This window comes from Callithrix jacchus, chromosome 10, assembly GCF_049354715.1.
Source record: "Callithrix jacchus isolate 240 chromosome 10, calJac240_pri, whole genome shotgun sequence".
NCBI lineage: Eukaryota > Metazoa > Chordata > Mammalia > Primates > Cebidae > Callithrix > Callithrix jacchus.
This window is the reverse complement of record NC_133511.1, coordinates 92,718,553-92,737,832: the sequence shown is the minus strand read 5'-3', so window position 1 is coordinate 92,737,832 and position 19,280 is coordinate 92,718,553. Positions and strand designations below refer to the sequence as shown.

At 37.4% G+C, this 19,280-nt stretch overlaps 2 protein-coding genes across 4 annotated transcripts in view; both read left to right on the top strand.

The window, feature by feature from the left end:
- Positions 1-4,948, top strand: part of LGR4 (leucine rich repeat containing G protein-coupled receptor 4) — a 112,379-nt gene extending 107,431 nt beyond the window's left edge. For both annotated transcript variants that reach the window (XM_078340775.1, XM_002755127.6), the window contains one exon: positions 1,746-4,948. In XM_078340775.1, the coding sequence (XP_078196901.1) occupies positions 1,746-3,022 (1,277 nt within the window). In that variant the 3' untranslated portion in view covers positions 3,023-4,948. The remainder of the gene's footprint in view (positions 1-1,745) is intronic.
- A 2,659-nt stretch (positions 4,949-7,607) lies between these two features.
- CCDC34 (coiled-coil domain containing 34) overlaps positions 7,608-19,280 on the top strand; it is a 109,363-nt gene continuing 97,690 nt past the window's right edge. For both annotated transcript variants that reach the window (XM_078340776.1, XM_002755126.6), the window contains exon 1: positions 7,608-7,996. In XM_078340776.1, coding sequence (XP_078196902.1) covers positions 7,662-7,996 — 335 coding nt within the window. In that variant the 5' untranslated portion in view covers positions 7,608-7,661. The remainder of the gene's footprint in view (positions 7,997-19,280) is intronic.

Here is a 19,280-nt window from a genome sequence, read left to right as displayed (position 1 = left end):
GTAATTTATTTTATTGTGTGTTAGTATCTATATTAATTTGTAAAGGTTGAGGTACAGCTCACTCACTTGTCTCACTGGAGTTCATGTGCATAAAGAGAATGTACATAAAGAACTGATGATCTAATGAGAAGGGAACAGGTTTTTAAAGGGGAAGCTGGACTTGAATGTGCAGCGTTTCCATTTTTTCCACCCTGAACCTAAACTTTTGGAGATTGGCCAGGAGGAAAGCTGGTCTGAGCTCATCTCCTTGGGCTACTGTGGGGATGAACTCTACAGGCCTGCCTCCCCCTACTCAGTTGTAGTAAAACCGAGACACGGATATGCTTGCTGCAGAAGCAGGAAGTAGAGGAAAGCTAGGATCCTTCTGTTAGCACCAGAGGATGCCACAGGCTTCCAAAGACAGGGACTGGATTGAGGCTGCTTCCCAGGCTTTTTTGGAAAGGTAACTTTTCTCACACATAAAAGGGTTCTCAAAAGGTTTCCTGTTCTCTCAGGTAGATGAGCTACCAGTCCTTCCATGAAGGATGAGTTTAGATAACAGAGTTAAAGGTGATAATGAGCTTTCTCTTAGCACTTCCTGAAGGGAGAGTTAAAAGGAAATTTAAATAAGAGTTTTTTGTGATAATTGGAAGATAGATAAATGCAGAACTGGCTTTTTAGGGCTGTGAATATCTTAACAATTGAAAATGTTTTATTGGATATATCATTTTCATGACAGTTCATGAAACATGTTTTTAAGGTAATTGTAATACATAGTTTTCTTGTGTTTCATAGTCAGAATCTTGTTTTTCTTTTCTAATTTTTCAGTGAAAGAGTTGTAATTTTTGTCAAAACTAGCATGTCAGCTAGTTACTGGAACATACAGTTCAGCAACTGAATGAGTTCTTGCAATGCTAGTTTGTATTATGCAGAATTTTATTGTGCGTAGCTTTGTACGAATAGTTAACATCACTGAGGTGTAGTCCTACTACATTATCTCACTGAATGGCCTTTGTCAGGTCAATCAAATGCTCTGAAACATCAGTTTCTCTGGATGAAAAAATGGGGATAATTATACCTACCTTAACTTGCTCTATCAGGTTGCTTTTGAAATCCACAAGAAAATGTATAAAAAATATGTGTACATACAAATATATACATACATAATTATAAAGTATATTGGGGCTAGAAAGGAAGAAAAGGGAACTAATATTATTGAAGTCTAACTATATATCCAGCAGCCTGCTTAGTTCCTTACGTGTATAATTTCAGTTAAGCTGCACAACTGTATGAAATAGGCATTATTACCCACAAGTGAGAAAATAAATACAGGTTAAAATTTATACAATTTTAAGTTGCTTTCTCAAGGTAAGAATAGCAAGTTACAACCATCTCATTCCAGACCCTCAGTTTATCAAATACCTCCTATGCCCTAAACATTGTGCTATGTAAATTAGCTTAGGTGCAAGAAAGAAATGAAAATTTTCATCTAAATATCACTCTTTATCAAATATTTAATAAAAGAAATATTTTACAGCCTTATCAAATATTTAATAAAAGAAATCAGTCAGTTTATTTTTTTAAATAGCCTAGTCCATGACTAAAATATCTTAGAAGCAGTAATCATTTCAGTTTTGTTCAATTCAAATAGAGAACAGATTTAATTAGCCTATATCATTAGTTTTTCTGGCAAGCCATATCATTTTCTAAATTATTTTCTAAGTTATCTTTTATTTCTCTCTCTCTCTCTCTCTGTTTTGTTTTAGGTGCTTTTAAGCCCTGTGAATATTTACTGGGAAGCTGGATGATTCGTCTTACTGTGTGGTTCATTTTCTTGGTTGCATTATTTTTCAACCTGCTTGTCATTTTAACAACATTTGCATCTTGTACATCACTGCCTTCATCCAAATTGTTTATAGGCTTGATTTCTGTGTCTAACCTATTCATGGGAATCTATACCGGCATCCTTACTTTTCTTGATGCTGTATCCTGGGGCAGATTCGCTGAATTTGGCATTTGGTGGGAAACTGGCAGTGGCTGCAAAGTAGCTGGGTTTCTTGCAGTTTTCTCCTCAGAAAGTGCCATATTTTTATTAATGCTAGCAACTGTTGAAAGAAGCTTATCTGCAAAAGATGTAATGAAAAATGCGAAAAGCGATCATCTCAAACAGTTTCGGATTGCTGCCCTTTTGGCTTTCCTAGGTGCTACAATAGCAGGCTGTTTTCACCTTTTCCATAGAGGAGAATATTCTGCATCACCCCTTTGCTTACCATTTCCTACAGGAGAAACACCATCATTAGGCTTCACTGTAACCTTAGTACTGTTAAACTCACTAGCATTTTTATTAATGGCCATTATGTACACTAAGCTGTACTGCAACTTGGAGAAAGAGGACCTCTCAGAAAACTCAGAATCTAGCATGATTAAGCATGTCGCTTGGCTAATCTTTACCAATTGCATCTTTTTCTGCCCTGTTGCATTTTTCTCATTTGCACCATTGATCACTGCAATCTCTATCAGCCCCGAAATAATGAAGTCTGTTACTCTGATATTTTTTCCATTGCCTGCTTGCCTGAATCCAGTCCTGTATGTTTTCTTCAACCCAAAGTTTAAAGAAGACTGGAAGTTACTGAAGCGATGTGTTACCAAGAAAAGTGGATCAGTTTCAGTTTCCATCAGTAGCCAAGGTGGTTGTCTGGAACAGGATTTCTACTATGACTGTGGCATGTACTCACACTTGCAGGGTAATCTGACTATTTGCGACTGCTGCGAATCGTTTCTTTTAACAAAGCCAATATCATGCAAACATTTGATAAAATCACACAGCTGTCCAGCACTGGCAGTGGCTTCTTGCCAAAGACCTGAGGGCTATTGGTCCGACTGTGGCACACAGTCAGCCCACTCTGATTATGCAGATGAAGAAGATTCCTTTGTCTCAGACAGTTCTGACCAGGTGCAGGCCTGTGGACGAGCCTGCTTCTACCAGAGTCGAGGATTCCCTTTGGTGCGCTATGCTTACAATCTACCAAGAGTTAAAGACTGAACTCCTGTGTATGTAACCGTTTCCCCTATCAACCAAAATCAGTGTTTATAGAGTGAACCCTATTCTGATCTTTCATCTGGGAAGCACTTCTGTAATCACTGCCTGGTGTCACTTAGAAGAAGGAGAAGGTGGCAATTTATTTCTCAAGCCAGTCATTTTCAAAGAACAGGTGCCTAAATTATAAATTGGTGAAAAATGCAATGTCCAAGCAATGTATGGTCTGTTTGAAACAAATGTATGATTTGAAAAGGATCAGAGGTGTAGTACAGCAATATAATGTTAGGTTTTTCTGATCCATAAAAAGCAAATTTATAATTATTTCTGAATTAAGCACAAGAAAAAGAACAGCTGTTAATATTTTTTTAAAATATATTTAAAAATGTGATTTTCTATAACTGAAGAAAAAAATCTTGCTAATTTTACCTAATGTTTCATCATTAATCTCAGGACAACTTACTACAGGGCCAAAAAAGAGACTGTCCCAGCTAGAACTGTGAGAGTATACATAGGCATTACCTTATTACATTTTCAGTTGCCATCTGTGACATAAGAGAATCATAAGTTTTGCTTAGGTGATTTATAAATCTAAAACCTGAAGATGTTTTTAAAACAATATTAACAGCTGTTAGGTTAAAAAAAGTAGCTGGACATTTGTTTTCAGTCATTATACATTGCTTTGGTTCAATCAGTAATTTTTTCTTCAGTGTTTTGTGATTATACTACTAGAAAAAAAGTAAAAGGCTAATTGCTGTGTGAGTTTAATAGATTTGGCTAAACTACTAACTAATGTGGGGGTTTAATAGTATCAGAGGGATTTGGTGGCTCCATGTAATGTTCTCATTAATAAACACTTCCTAATATCATTGGCTTTACTGATATTTTCCAATTTGTTGATTTGTCACCTAGTAATAGTTTGGATTATATAGAAAGTAAACTGTGGTCAATACTTGCATTTAATTGGAAGAAATGGGGAGGAATTATGACACAAAGTACTTATGTTTATTTCTTAGTGAGCTGGATTCTCTTGAACCTATGCTATTAAATGGAAACTTCCATATATCTTCCCCATACTATCTTTTTTTTTTTTATGAAAAGCCTATTCTATAGTTCAGAGGTTGAACTCTGGTTAAACAAGATAATATGTTATTAATAAAAATATAAGAAGGAATTAAATCTTAGTCTTGTATCTTTAAAAATTAAAAATTTTACTTGATTCTCATGTATGGGCTTTAGACCTATTACTGTGTGGAGTCTTAAAGTTATAATTGTTCAATATGTTTTTTGAACAATGTGCTAAATCAATAGCAAACCCACTGCCATATTAGTTATTCTGAATATACTAAAAAGCATTCAGCTAGATTGCAGTTTAATAATTAAACTGTACATACTGTGCATATAATGAATTTTTATCTTATGTAAATTATTTTTAGAACACAAGTTGGGAAATGTGGCTTCTGTTCATTTCGTTTAATTAAAGCTACCTCCTAAACTATAGTGGCTGCCAGTAGCAGAATGTTAAATTGTGGTTTATATACTTTTTGCATTGTAAATAGTCTTTGTTGTACATTGTCAGTGTAATAAAAACAGAATCTTTGTATATCAAAATCATGTAGTTTGTATAAAATGTGGGAAGGATTTATTTACAGTGTGTTGTAATTTTGTAAGGCCAACTATTTACAAGTTTTAAAAATTGCTATCATATTTGTATATTTACACATCTGATAAATATTAAATCGTAACTTGGTAAGAAACTCCTAATTAAAAGGTTTTTTTCCCCCAAAATTCAAAATATTGAAAATTTTTTATTTTATTCATTTAAAAACTAGAATAACAGATATATAAAATGTGTTAATCTTTGTGCTATATATGGTATGAAATACAATATTGTACTCAGTGTTTTGAAATATTAAAGTTTCTAGAAAGCAATCTATTTCGCCTTAATTTAAAACTAGGTATATTAATGAATTTAGTTTTAAAGTAAGCAAATTAAATATTTTTAAGTGGACAGTATTAAAAGAAACGTTGAAAGTAACCATTAGAAAACACTATTTTGATATTTATTTATAAATATGTAAGAACATTTTGCTGAAATTTATAAATAAGGTTTTATCCTGAGTCTGAACCATACTCATGGAAAACAGATTATGAAATTTCAGAAAAACCATTGATTCAATCTTTATCTAAAAAGCAAACGATTAAAAAATCTGGATTATATTAAATGTAGGTAATTGCCCAGATGCTTAGAAATACTTCAGTATGTACAATCATTAGTCCTTACCTTACAGATGAAAAAACAAAAGGTTTAATGAAATTTAAGTGAATCCCTGAGTCACAGCAAATTAGAACTCAAACCAGAACCCAATGCCTCTTCATTCTAGACATAATTCTGTGTATGTGTTTGTGTTAAACTTTACATATGCTTGAAATTTCCATAACAAAAGTAGAATAGTTTAATTATCCCACCTCTCTACCCTTCCTCCCATACCTATCACTGCTTTGACAATTACCTGCAGCACATAGTGATCCCTGTTTCATCTTCATCACATTCACTAACCCCTTTCAGTCCCTCTACCCCTTGGATTATTTTGAAGCATATTCAAGACATCATATTGTTTCATCTGTAAATACTAATGTCTAGGGATAAATTTTTAAAGTTGCATAATATATTGCCATAGGGCTAACTGGTGATGGAATTATTTAAGCAAAAATCATTCTTATGCAAATTTCCAGAGCCAGTAAAACATAATTATCTCAAATATTCCATGAAAGTCAAAGTACTTTAACTGTATGAAAATATGTCACTCAGTCAATATCCTAAAACTTTAGGGGAGAGACACTCTTTTATATATTTGTGCATTTAATATAATTCTACCCATCTTGATTATGACTCCTCAGCTCCAGTAATGAAAAGGCACTGTAAGAAATGAGACTGCTGGACTCAATTATGTTCAAACACCAGCACCAGCACCCCCCCCCATAGCCTTGGGGTGGTCCAGCATTGCTAGTACATACAGTTGGTCATAATGATGATCCTAGCGCATCAAGAAAAGGGTATACTTTGTTTAGGAAAACATTTTAAGGGGACAAAGAAGTATATGACATTTAGATTCCCGTATCAAAAGGTTAAAGGGTACAATTTCTGGAGTTTACACATAATTTTTCATCGTATCTGTCAGATCCTGAGCTTAGAAACTTTGAGAATTAATGAGATAATATGACCCTGTGAGGTCATTTTTCCCCCATTTTCAGAGGAGTAAGTTAGGATTGGAAAACCTATCAAGCACCAGGAAAACCATTGATTCCAGGTCCCTTTCATACTAGTGTTTTCCCACTACAGTTATGTCTGGTTTTATACATGAGAAAATAGCTTCTCAAGCATACTTCTTTATGAGGCCCTGAAGAAGACCAGGGCCTTTCAATGTTACTGATTCTAGAGATGTTCCAATAAAAGGTTTTAACCAGATATTCCAATATTGAATAACTAGGGTTGAGAACGAAAAGTCCATTAGGTCAATTTTATTCCTTGATCAACTTTATTACTCAGTTGGAGTGCTCCAATTTTCTTTCATTTTCATTTTGTTTTTACCGAAAATTTAAACAAAATATTCCATTTAAATAGATTTAACCATGTCATATTTTATTAATTATAGCTCTGCCTTCTGAATTGTCTTTGGTTGTTATTACTTCTACCAGAGCTAGTTCTCCTGTGTTAAATTTTGCAGATCTAGATTTCGTCAAAGGTTTTTGTATCACTCTGGTTACTAAAAAAATTTGTGTGCTATGTTCGCCATGGTTAATTTTTATTTATGTTATTTCTACCAGTAATATACATTATGAACTGGACAAAAGCCCTATTTATTTACAAATGTACACAGTTTTGTCAGCATGAATAAAGCATCCACCTCTCCCTTACTATCTTTATCCCCATTCCAAAGAGGAGAGTGCCCCTAAGATCCCACATAAAATGCATATCACCATATTTACTGAGATGATTTTTCACCACAAAAGGATGAGGAACTTAAGGACAAGACTTTTAATCATGTATCCCTAGTGCTTTACGCAGACCTTAGCATACACTAGAGGCTTCAAAGAGGCCAAAAATTCACATGTAGAGACAAATTAGGTCCCTTAAGATGCCAAGCAAACGAAGTGCTACAAAATACTCAAAAGACTGCCCTAAAAGTGCGTTCTGGGGTACACCTGTAAACTTGGATCAAGTTCGCTCCCCTCTCCTCAAAATATATCGGCTGTGCTGAAAGAAATCACGACCGATGCTCATAATTCTGACCCTGTAATTATATAGGGTGTAGTTTTGGCTTCTGCTTCTGCACCACGGCAAACAAGGGACAGGCCCTCAAAGTTGTCGGTAGGGCCGCTAGTGGCGTGGGGAGGCACCGTGCTAAACAAGCTTGCAAACAGCAGGCACCTTCCTGCCACTCAGGAGGAAGGGCTGGCCAAGGAGGGCCGGGGCGGAGGAAGCCAAGCTCTTCAGGCCCAGACAAAGCCCTCCCAGCCTCCACGCGTCGCCATGGCAGCGCAGGGTATGTGCCTGCCGGGATTGGCCCGGCCGGCGCGCGCAGGGCCTGCTGGGAGAGCGCGTCCCCGCCGCGGCTCCGCCGGTTTAAACTTGGCGGGCCAGATGTGGGCGGCGGGCCGCTGGGGGCTTACTTCTCCCCCTTCCTACACCGGTCTCTCTGCTGACTGCAGACCCAGGTCTCGGCCCTCCTCGGGCTCCTTCGCCGTCCCTATGACGGGCGCCCGTGGGCAGGGGCTGGAGGTGGTGCGTTCGCCATCGCCGCCGCTGAGCTGCAGCAATTCCACCAGGTCGCTGTTGTCTCCCCTTTGGCACCAGAGCTTCCAATTTGACGAGAACGACGGTGACGGGGAGGATGAGGAAGACGTGGATGAAGATGCCCTTGATTCAGAGGCCAAAGTGGCGAGCCTGAGAGGAATGGAGTTACAGGGGTGCGCCAGGTAAACCCGAGGCCTCCCGGCCTATTCAGTCCTTTTCAAGATTCCTTAGACCCTCTTAAGCACCCACTTCTGACACCCTCCTGCCCTCCGCCCCAAAGGCAGAGCAGACACCTGCAAACTGAGGTGCTGTGTTTTTTTGCACATAAAGAGCCCTGGGCAAATTCTTGAAAATGAGGACAGATTTCCTGTGGCTCTTAATTCTTTTTTTCCTAAGATAATGATTGCTACAGTCTCACTTCCCAGGAAATCGCACATAGTCTCAAACACACAAAACTTTGCTACTATTTCAGGAGTTTTATGAATCCTCAAAAGCCAGATTGTGGACTCCAGAATTTTCCCAAACCTGAACATCAGAATGCGGTTTACTGCACTTTAGTAGTACCTGTGGTTATTCTGAAAACATCTACTGATTGCTAGTGAAGAAGGTTATAGTAAACAGGTCACTTTTTATTACATAAAGTGCTGAGACACAGAGGTTAGCAGTATCAACCTCAGCATGTGGAGACATGGTTGGATAGGATCTGAGCACGTGCTTACAGGGGAATAGATGCCATTATGTCAAAGAATGTTAGGACCAAGGGGGTTATTAAAACTATCTTAATTTGTTTATTTCTACTGTTATTCACACAGCAAACATGTGTGCCACATATTAGTCTAGGTACTGAGGACCATAAACTACATACTGGTCTCTACTCTCATGGAATTGAAGCCTAAATCAATCCACTTATTTACAGATAATAAAACCATGGCTCAGAATACATATAAAAAGTGACTCAAAGGCATGCACCTAGTTATTAGCAGACCTGGGCCTACTACAAAGATACATGATCATGTTTCCTTTCCTAAACTGCATGCCTAGTATTGGGAATATAGAAATAGGAGCAAAGGGCCTATCCCTGCAGGAACATTTCCGAGGCAGGCCTAGTAATGCAGGTCCGTTCTGGTATACACTCATTACATTTTCTTCAGAAATCATTTACAATTTTCTGATTGTCAAGCTGTGTAAAGTACAGTAAAGGAACTCTAAGAAACACAGGCAGGAGAACCCAGGCTTTGTGTGTAAATAGCAAGATACCCACTTCAGCATATGGTATTCATATCCAATATGAGTGAATGGAATCTGGAACCATATGAAGTAACTCATATACATGGTTACAGGAGTGAATAAGTTAAGGATGAGAGGTAAAAGTAAGTACATTGGTGGGAATAGAGATCAGAAAGAGTAACCAAGCAAGCCACACTTTCAGGCTGGCTGTAGCAAGAAGAAGCAGGCCTAGTCTGATCAACCTGATAGTAGAATTTAATGGTAGAGTTAGGGTTTCAGTAATCTGTTTTCATTTGGGCCTTTGTAGGTATTTTCAGGACTGAGTTGATCTCAAAGATATTTAAGGTAAATTTGAAGGCTTTGGAAAATATTTTCTGAGCATAATCAACTGGACTAAGTGTTCTGGACACAAGTTAGTGACCTGCGGAATAAATGACCCTCAGAACTATGCCTCAACTATTGAAACCTTGCATTAGTTTCCAAGAGCCAGAGCCCTGACTAAATGGAGCCTGCCAGGGAAGGAGGCAGACATATCTACATCTCACTTATCCAAAGCCAGGTTGAGCTGGTTGCACCACAGGGCTAAGGCTGCCTTCCTTATTACATTTCAGTCCCTGTGAATCAAAAGTAGCTGGGACATGGGTTTGAAAAGAGAATGCTGAAGTTGTCAAGTGTGTGTGGCGAGTATCAGATGCTTATTAGTTGCTCAATAAATGTGTGCTGACTTCATGCACAGTTCCCACTTCCTAAAGAACAGATACATGCAGCGATTATTGCCTAATGCATCATAAACTTAGCACTTCCTTTCAGGAAAGGTAGGTTTTTAGAAAACTTCCTTATTCCTTCTCCACCTATATTTGGTGCCCTGGACAGCTTGGGGGTGACAGGATGAAGAGAGCAGGCAACGTGAGTCATAGCCCCATCATTGTTCTGGGCTGCAAGTATCCTCTGTGGAGCAGAGAGCAACCTAGAGCTGTGGGATTTTATGCCTTTTCTTCATCCCTCACCTGCTGCAGTGATCTGACTGGCAAAACAAATAGGGTAAGGCTTCTTTGAGCTAGACTCAGGCATCAACTGAACATGATGGATATTACCTTAAGGTATTTTTGGTATAAATAGAGCCATTTGGCCGGGTGCGGTGGCTCACACCTGTAATCCCAGTACTTTGGGAGGCCAAGGCAGGTGAATCATGAGGTCGAGATCGAGATTATCCTGGCCAACGTGGTGAAACCCTATCTCTACTAAAAATACAAAAATTAGCTAGGTGCGATGGCACACACCTATAGTCCCAAATACTTGAGAGGGTGAGACAGAAGAATCGCTTGAACCTGGGAGGTGGAGGTTGCAGTGAGCTGAGTTTGTGCCACTGCATTCCAGCCTGGAGACAGAGCAAGACTCCATCTCAAAAAAAAAAAAAAAAAAAAGAAAAGAAAAGAAAAAATAGAGCCATGCTTAGAGGATGCATTGACCTTCAAGTGTATTGGCCAGAATTGAGATGAAACTCAAAGTTAGCTTCAGACAAGATAATGAGAAGTGTTTTCCTAGAATATTTTATGATGTGCTCTGGGCCTACTGTTTATTCAGGTTTATCCTGGTTTTTCTACCACTATCTGTTAGGAAAACCATGCTGTAATAAATATCTTGTTCACAAATGGCTGTTTGTCAAGCAAGTTTTTCTTGATGATAAGCAGAGCTGTAGTGTGTGCGCCATGTATTTTGAACACATTTGTTATAAATATTGAGGCAGGAAATTTAATATTTAAAGTGTCATTTCTTAAAAGAAAAACCCACTAATCCGATTTTCTTTCAACAAATGTTTCTTAGGACCTTACTATATTCTAGACCCTAAGCTAGGCTCTTGAAAGAAAAAAATGAGTTAAGGTGTGTTTTCTTTAAGGAACTCGTGGCCTGTGGCAGAGATGAACAAGTGACAGGAAACCCAAGAGTTTTACAGGCAGTGCTGGAGTTGAATTTTGAAGAGACAGTAGGAGTTCATCATAGTAAAAATTATAAATGACTTTCTAAGTGCTTACTGAGTGACTGGAACTGTATTAGGTGCTTTAGCATGGATAATTTCATGAAATACTACTGTAAGGTAGCCAGCCACAACTGTCATCTCCATTTTATAGATGAGAAAACAGAAGCTTAAAGAAGTTAAAAAAAAAAAAATGTACACATCTAGGAAGAAGCAGATAGGATTTTGCCCCAGGCTGTTTACTCCCAAATCTAAACTCTTAATCTAACTATTCAGAGGTGGAAGAAAGGAATTTCAGATTTAGGTGAAAGTTACAGGGCATGGGGTGTGACACATTCATCAACCTGCAGGAGTTCCTAGTGACTGAAATGTAGAGTGTGGATCACCTATTGGTGAAAGAAGAGGCTGGAAGATAGGCAAGGGCCAATTCATGGGTGTCAGGCTAAGGAGTTTGGATTTTATCCTGTGGGTAAAGGAGCCACTGAAGAACTTTAAGATGAGGAGTAACATGATCAAAGGATACATTTTTGGGTTAAATCTGGCAAGAGGTGTGGGTAATGATTTGAAAGGGAAGCCAGATTTGTCTAAATGGTGGTTGTAAGGTTTGAGGAAACAAGAATGGCTTTCAAAAATGGAAAGAATAGGATTAACATGACTAGGTGATCATGTGGGTATGGGAGGTGTGTGTGGGGGGTCCAGATGTTGAGGAGCAAGTGGAATCAAAGAGCTAGGGCTTCTGGCTTGAGCAACTGACTGAAGGGTGATATCCTCCGGCCTACGCTCACTGCTTTAGGATTGTAAGAAGAGTACACTTTCTTAGTGGGAAGGGTGGGGGTGGGTGGTAGAAGATGATTAGATTTGTTTTCAACTGATTGATATTTAAGTTGAGCTATGTATCACAGAGTTGGAAATAAAGATCTGGAACTCAAGATGAAGATCTGCCCTGGAATTACTGATCTAGGCATCATCAGCATGTTGGGATAGTTGAAAGTACACTACAGTGGGGGCAGATGGGTTCCTTCTGCAAGACTGAAAAAGAAAGTCATATATAACAAATAACACTCCGGGAGTGGCTCATGCCTGTAATCCCAGCACTTTGAGAGGCCAAGGTTGGCAGATCATGAGGTCAGGAGATCGAGACCATCCTGGCCAACATGGTGAAACCCTGTCTCTACTAAAATACAAAAAATTAGCCGGGCACAGTGGTGTGTGCCTATAATCCCAACTACTTGGGAGGCTGAGGCATGGGAATCCCTTGAACCCGGGAGGCAGAGGTTACAATGAGCTAAGATCATGACACTGCACTCCAGCCTAGCAACAGAGTGAGACTCTGTCTTAAAAAATAAAATAAAATAAGAAATAACACATCAACAGTGTCTCTTTCCCACTACAATACAAATTCCATAAGGGCATGAATTAATGAAGAAATAACAGTAATAGAAAATAATGAGTAAGCTAAATCTTGAAGTAGAAAAGTTGTGCAAAGCAGTGGATGAAGCAATTGGTTGCTAGAAGCAGGAATATGAAAGAGATGAAGAACTAAGTATATAATAAACTAGTCTTATTTGTTTTTATTATATTTAAGTTCTGGAGTACATGTGCAGAACGTGCAGGTTTGTTACATGGTTATACATGTGCCATGATGGTTTGCTGCACCCATCAACCTGTCACCTACATTAGGTATGTCTTCTAATGCTATCCCTCCCCTAGACTCCCACCCCCATCAGGCCCCCATGTATAAATGGGAGAAAATTTTTGCAATCTGTCCATCTGACAAAAGTGCTAATATCCAGAATCTACAAAGACCTTAAAGAAATTTACAAGAGAAAAAGACATTGCACTCCAGCGTGGGTAACAAGAACGAAACTCTGTCTCAAAAAAAAAAAAAACCCTCAAAAAGTAGGATTTTGTGTGAACATTTTTTCATTTATTTAAGGCAAATACCTAGAAATGGGATTGCTGGGTCGTATAGATAGTGTTTGTTTCATTTTGCAAGGGACTGCATCCAGAGTGGCTGTTTTTTCATTTGGCTACCAGCAGTGTATGTGAGTTTCAGTTGCTCACATCCCTACCAGCACTTGTCAGTATTTTTTTATTTTAGCTACTCTAATAGATGTGCCATGGTATCTCATGGTGGTTTTAACTTGCATTTTGGAATAGCGAGTGAACATTTCTTAATTTGCTTATTTGTATTCCTTTTGCCCAAATTGTGATATTTTAGTTCCTTTGTCTTTCATATATCATATTTTTATTCTGTACTTTTTAATGGTTTTATTGAAAGGTCACTGACATTAAAAAATAGCATATATTTAAGATATACAATTTCATGTTTTGATATATGTCTACACTGTGAAATAATGACCACATTCACCATAATTAACACATTTATTACCTCTACATTTACTATTTGTGAGTGTGTGTGTGTGTGTGTGTTTGTGTAGTGAGGAGATTTAAGATCTATCTTCTTAGCAGATCGCAAGTATACAATACAGTATTTTTAACCATTGTCCCTATGCTATACAGTCTTTTCATATAAATTCTAGAATCAGCTATTATATACCTACAAAAAGTCCTGTTGGTATTTTGATTTGAATTGAGTTGAATCTATGAATCAATTTGTGGAGAACTGAATCTTTACTATGTTGAGACTTCTAGTGATGAGCACAGTATTTTCTTTAACGTGGCTAGTTTCTTTTCTTATGTTTGCGTTATGAGAGTTTTTTTATGTTCCAGATACAAGTCCTTTGTTGGATATGTGATTTGCAAATATTTTATCCCAGTCTGTAGCATGTGTTTTCATGCTTATACAGTGTCTTTGATAGAGCAAAAGTTTTTAATTTTGTTGAAATCTAATTCATAAATCTTTCCTTTCATGATTGTGCTCTTGGTATTATGTCTAATAACTCTTTGTCTCACTTCAGGCTACAGTTTTTTTCCTAGATTTTTTTCTTTAAATGTTTATAATTTTGTATCTTACATGCAAATCTTTTAGTTAATTCTTATGTAAGATTTCAAATTAAGATGAAGGTTCTTTTTTTTTTGGCATATGGTTGTCCGGCTGCTCCAATACCATTTGTTGAATGGCTATCATTCCTTTATAGAATTGGTTTTACAACTTTGTGAAAAATCACTAGAATATATTTGTGTGGATCTGTTTCTGGCTTTTCTGTTCTGTTCCATTGATCTATGTGTCTGTCCTTTTGTCAGTATCACACTGAATTGATTGCTGCAGCTTTGTATTAACTCTTAAATCCGATAGTGTGATTTCTCCAACTTTACTTCTCTGTTTCAAAATGGTTTTGGTTATTATAGTTCCCTTGACTTGCATATAAATTTTAGAATCAGCTTGTCTAGATCTGTAAAAATACTCCGGAAGTTTGCTTGGAGAGTTACATATTTTCTTTTTTTGATGGAGTTTTGCTCTTGTTGCCCAGGCTGGAGTGCAATGGCACTATCTTGGCTCACTGCAACTGTCTCCTCCCGGGTTCAAGCGATTCTCCGGCCTCAGCCTCTCAAGTAGCTGGGATTACAAGCCACGACATCCAGCTAATTTTATTTTTAGTAAAGACAGGGTTTTCTCCATGTAGGTTGAGCTGATCTCAAGCTCCCAACCTCAGGTGATCCGCCCACCTCGGCCTCCCAAAGTGCTGGGATTACAGGCATCAGCCATTGAGCCTGGCCAAGTTACATTTTTGTATGTTAATTGTTTCAATCCATAAAATAGTATATCTTTCTATTTATTTAGATCTTCTTTGGTTTATTTCACTAAGTTTTTGTAATTTTCAGCACACAGACCCTGTTCATGCTTTGTACTCTTATACCTATGTGTTTCATTTTTGGAGCTAATGTAAATTTTTAAAAAAAGTTGAGTTGCCAATTACTCATTGTTAGCATAAAGAAATACATTTGAATCTTATGTGTTGAACCTTGTACCCTGTAATCTCATTAAATTCACCATTAAGACTGGAATTTGTTTATGAATTCCTTAAAAGTTTTGGCATAAAGAGTCATGTCATCTGAAAATCTGCATGCGTTTTATCTCATTTCCCAACCTTATTAACTGGATAGACCACCCAGTAAAATGTTGAATGATAGGAGTAGCTATCTGTATTAGTCCGTTCTCATGCTGCTAATAAAGACATATCCAAGAATGGGTAATTTCTAAAGGAAAGAGGTTTAATTGACTCACAGTTCCACAGGGCTGCCGAGGCCTCAGGAAACTTACAATCATGACAGAAGGGAAAGCAAACACATCATTCTTTACATGATGGCAGGAAGAAGAAGTGCTGAGCAAAAGGGGGAAAATCCCTTTATAAAACCATCACATCTCATGAGAACTCAGTCACTATCACAAGAACAGCATGAGGGTGACCACCTCCATGATTAAATTACTTCTTACTGGGTCCCTCCCATGACACCTGGGGATTATAGGTGAGATTTAGGTGGGCACCCAGAGCCAAATTATATCCATATCCTTGCCTTGTTCCTAAATTGAGAGGAAAAGCATTCAGTCTTTCACCATTAAGTATAACATTAGCTTTTGTGTGTGCCTTTTATCAGGTTGATAAAGTTTCTATTTCTAGTTTGCAGAGAGTCTTTATCATTAATGAATGTTGAATTTTGTCGAATACTTTTTTGGTAACAATTGATCATGTGATTTTTCTTCTTTAGGCTGTTACTATGGTGGACTATCTTGAACCAGTCTTATATTCCCACTACAATCTCTACTTGGTCACGGTGTATTATTGTTTTTATATGTTTAAGGATTCCATTGGTTAATATTTTACTAAAGAGCTTTGCATTTATGTTCATGAGGTATATTTCGTTGTGTCTAAAACAAATTTTTTTTATGCTGTCTTTTGTATCAGGGTAATCCTGGCCTTATAAATCGAGTTGAGAGTGTTCTCATCTCTTCTTATTCCTGGAAGAGATAGTATGGAATTGGTATTAATTTTCCTCAAATAATTGGTAGAATTTGCCAGTGGAACCATCTGTGCTAGAAGGTTGCTTTTCTGGAAATTTTTAACTGCAAGTTCAGTTTCTTTAATTTTAATTTGATTTCATCTAGGTTTTCAAATCTATGTCTATAGAGTTGTTCTCAGTATTTCTTCATTATGTGTTCAATGTTTATGGAATCTGTAGTGATACCCCCTCTTTCATTATTGATATTGATGATTCATGGCTTATCTCTTTTTGGACAGTTTTGCTAAAGGCTTATCAATGTAATTAATGTCAAAAAATCAGCTTTTGTTTTTATTGCTATTTGTCTTTTTTTTTTTAATTTCATTAGTCTCTGCTCTTGTCTTTGTTAAATTTTTCCTTCTGCTTGTTTGGGTTTATTTTAGTTTTATTTTTCTAGCTGTTTAACGTGAAGGATTAGGCTATTGATTTGAGGAGTTTCTTCTTTTCTCAGGTAAATATTTAATGCTATCAATTTTTTTAATTTTCGCAAAAAACTTTATGTGGTAGAAAAAATAACTTAGACCTGAGAGTTAGGGGTGCATTCAATTTACATTTGCATGTAAGATAAGATATTTGTGACATAATGAGTCATGAGTCCATCAACTTACTTGAAGGAGGGGAAAAAAATGATCCCAAATGTGAAAGCTCTTGACAGCCTAGTGCAGAATTAATCACAGGGTGATAATAAGCAAGAGTTTTCAGAAAGCAATGAACAGGCAACACATCCTTTACACAGGGTGGGAAGCTTTTCTGCAAGGCTCTAGACCTATTCTACAAAAAGACATCTGATGGCCCTGTGTACACTAGCATTCTTTAGTCCTACCTACCTGCTCCTACTTATGTCTCTTCTACTGTGAAATACTGACAAACATTGTAGGTGTGTTGATGGTATACTTTTTATAATATACCCATTTGTACCCAGTGTGATTCCCTCAATAAATGTTTTTTTTTTTGGTTGCCATCATCTTTGTTACTTAAAAAGTTATTATTTTTAATTATTATGGAAATATAGTAGTTATGTATGCTCAATAAACAATAAATATTTCTGATGTTCTTGAGGCCATAAAATTATTATTTTAAGTCCCATATTTTAATGAATTTATAGTTCCCTGAGGTAGAAGCACAATATACACAAATGAGATCTACATCAATCTATAATTACTATCATTTAATTTAAATATACTATACACCAGACGTTGTATGTACTGGGTGTGATACATACATTTAATCTTTACCATCTTCTTGCAAGGTATAAATAATATGGAGGACAGTTTCATAGAAACCAGAAAAAGCCCAGGACCGGACAGATTTACAGCTAAATTCTACCAGATGTATAAAGAAGAGCTGGTACCGTTCCTACTGAAACTATTCCAAAAAATGAGGGGGTACTCTCTAAGAGAGGCCAGTATCATCCTGATAACCAAAACCTGGCAGAGCCGACTAAAAAGAAAACTTCAGGCCAATATCCTTAATGGACATAGATGCAAAAATCCTCAACAAAAGACCAGCAAACAAAACCCAGCAACACACCAAAAAGCTAAAGCTAATCCACCATGATCAAGGTTGGTTCAACATATGCAAATCAATAACTGTGATCCACCATATAAATGGAACTGAAAACAGAAGCCACACGATCATCTCAATAAATATAGAAAAGGCTTTCAATAAAATTCAACATCTTTTCATGTTAAAATCCCTCAACAAATTAGGCATTGGAGAAACATACGTCAAAATAAGAAGAGTTATCTATGAAAGCCAACATCACACTGAATAAGCAAAAGGTGGAAGCATACCCTGTGAAAATTGGAACAAGAGAAGGATGCCCTCTCTCACCACTCCTATTCAACATAGTGCTGAAAGTCCTAATCGGAACAGTCAGGCAACAGAAAGAAAGAAAAAGCATCCAGATCAGGTGTGGTGGCTCACATCTGTAATCCCAGCACTTTAAAAGGCTGAGATGGATGGATCACCTGATATCAGGAGCTCGAGTCCAGCCTGACCAACATGGTAAAAACCCATCTGTAGTAAAAATAGAAAATTAGCTGGGCCTGGTGGTGTATGCCTGTAATCTCAGCTACTTGGAAGGCTGAGGCAGGAGAATTGCTTGAAGCCGGGAGGTGGGAGTTATAGTGAGCCGAGATCATGCCACTGCAAGCTAGCCTGAGCAACAAGAGTGAAACTCTATCTCCAAATAAATAAATGGCATCCAACTAGAAAAAGAGGAAGTCAAACTATTCCTGTTTGCAGACAGCATGATTCTATATCTAGAAAGCCTCATAGAGTCTGCCCAAAAGCTCCAAGATCTGTTAAACAACTTTAGCAAAGTCTTAGGATACAAAATCAATGTACAAAAATCAGTAGCATTCCTATAAATCAAAAATATCTAAACTGAGAGCCAAATGAAGAATGGATTTGTATTCACAACAGGAGAAAAAGAATAAACACCTAGGAATACAGGTAACCAGGAAGGTGAAAGATCTATGCAAGGAGAACTACAAAACACTGCTCAAGGAAATGAGAGACTTGCCACTCCTATTTAACATAGTTTTGGATGTTCTGGCCAGGGCAATCAGGCAAGAGAAAGAAAGAAAGAAAGGGTATTCATTTAAGAAAAGAGGAAGTCAAATTGTCTCGGTTTACAGATGACATGATTCTATATTTAGAAAACCCCATCGTGTCAACCCAGAATCTCCTCAAGCTGTTAAGCAACTTAAGCAAAATCTAAGGATACAAAATCAATGTGAAAAAGTCATAAGCATTCCTAGACACCAATAACAGACAGAAAGCCAAATCATGAGTGAATTCCCATTCACGATTGCTACAAAGAGAATACGATGCCTAGGAATACAACTTACAAAGGATGTGAAGGACCTCTTCAAGGAGAACTCAAACCACTGCTCAAGGAAATAAGAGAGGACACAAACAGATGGAAAAACATTCCATGCTCATAGATAGGAAGAATCAATATCGTGAAAATGGCCATAAAGCCCAAAGTAATTTATAACTCAGTGCAATCCTCATCAAGCTACCGTTGACTTTCTTCATAGAAGTGGAAAAAATTACCTTAAATTTTATATGAAACCAAAAAGGAGCTCACATAGCCAAGACAATCCTAATCAAAAACAACAAAGCTGGAGGCATCTCACTACCTGATTTCAGACTATACTACAAGGCTATAGTAACCAAAACAGCATGGTACTGATACCAAAACAGATATATAGCCAATGGAACAGAACAGAAGCCTCAGAAATAACACCACACATCTACAACCATCTGATCTTTGACAAATCTGACAAAAAAGC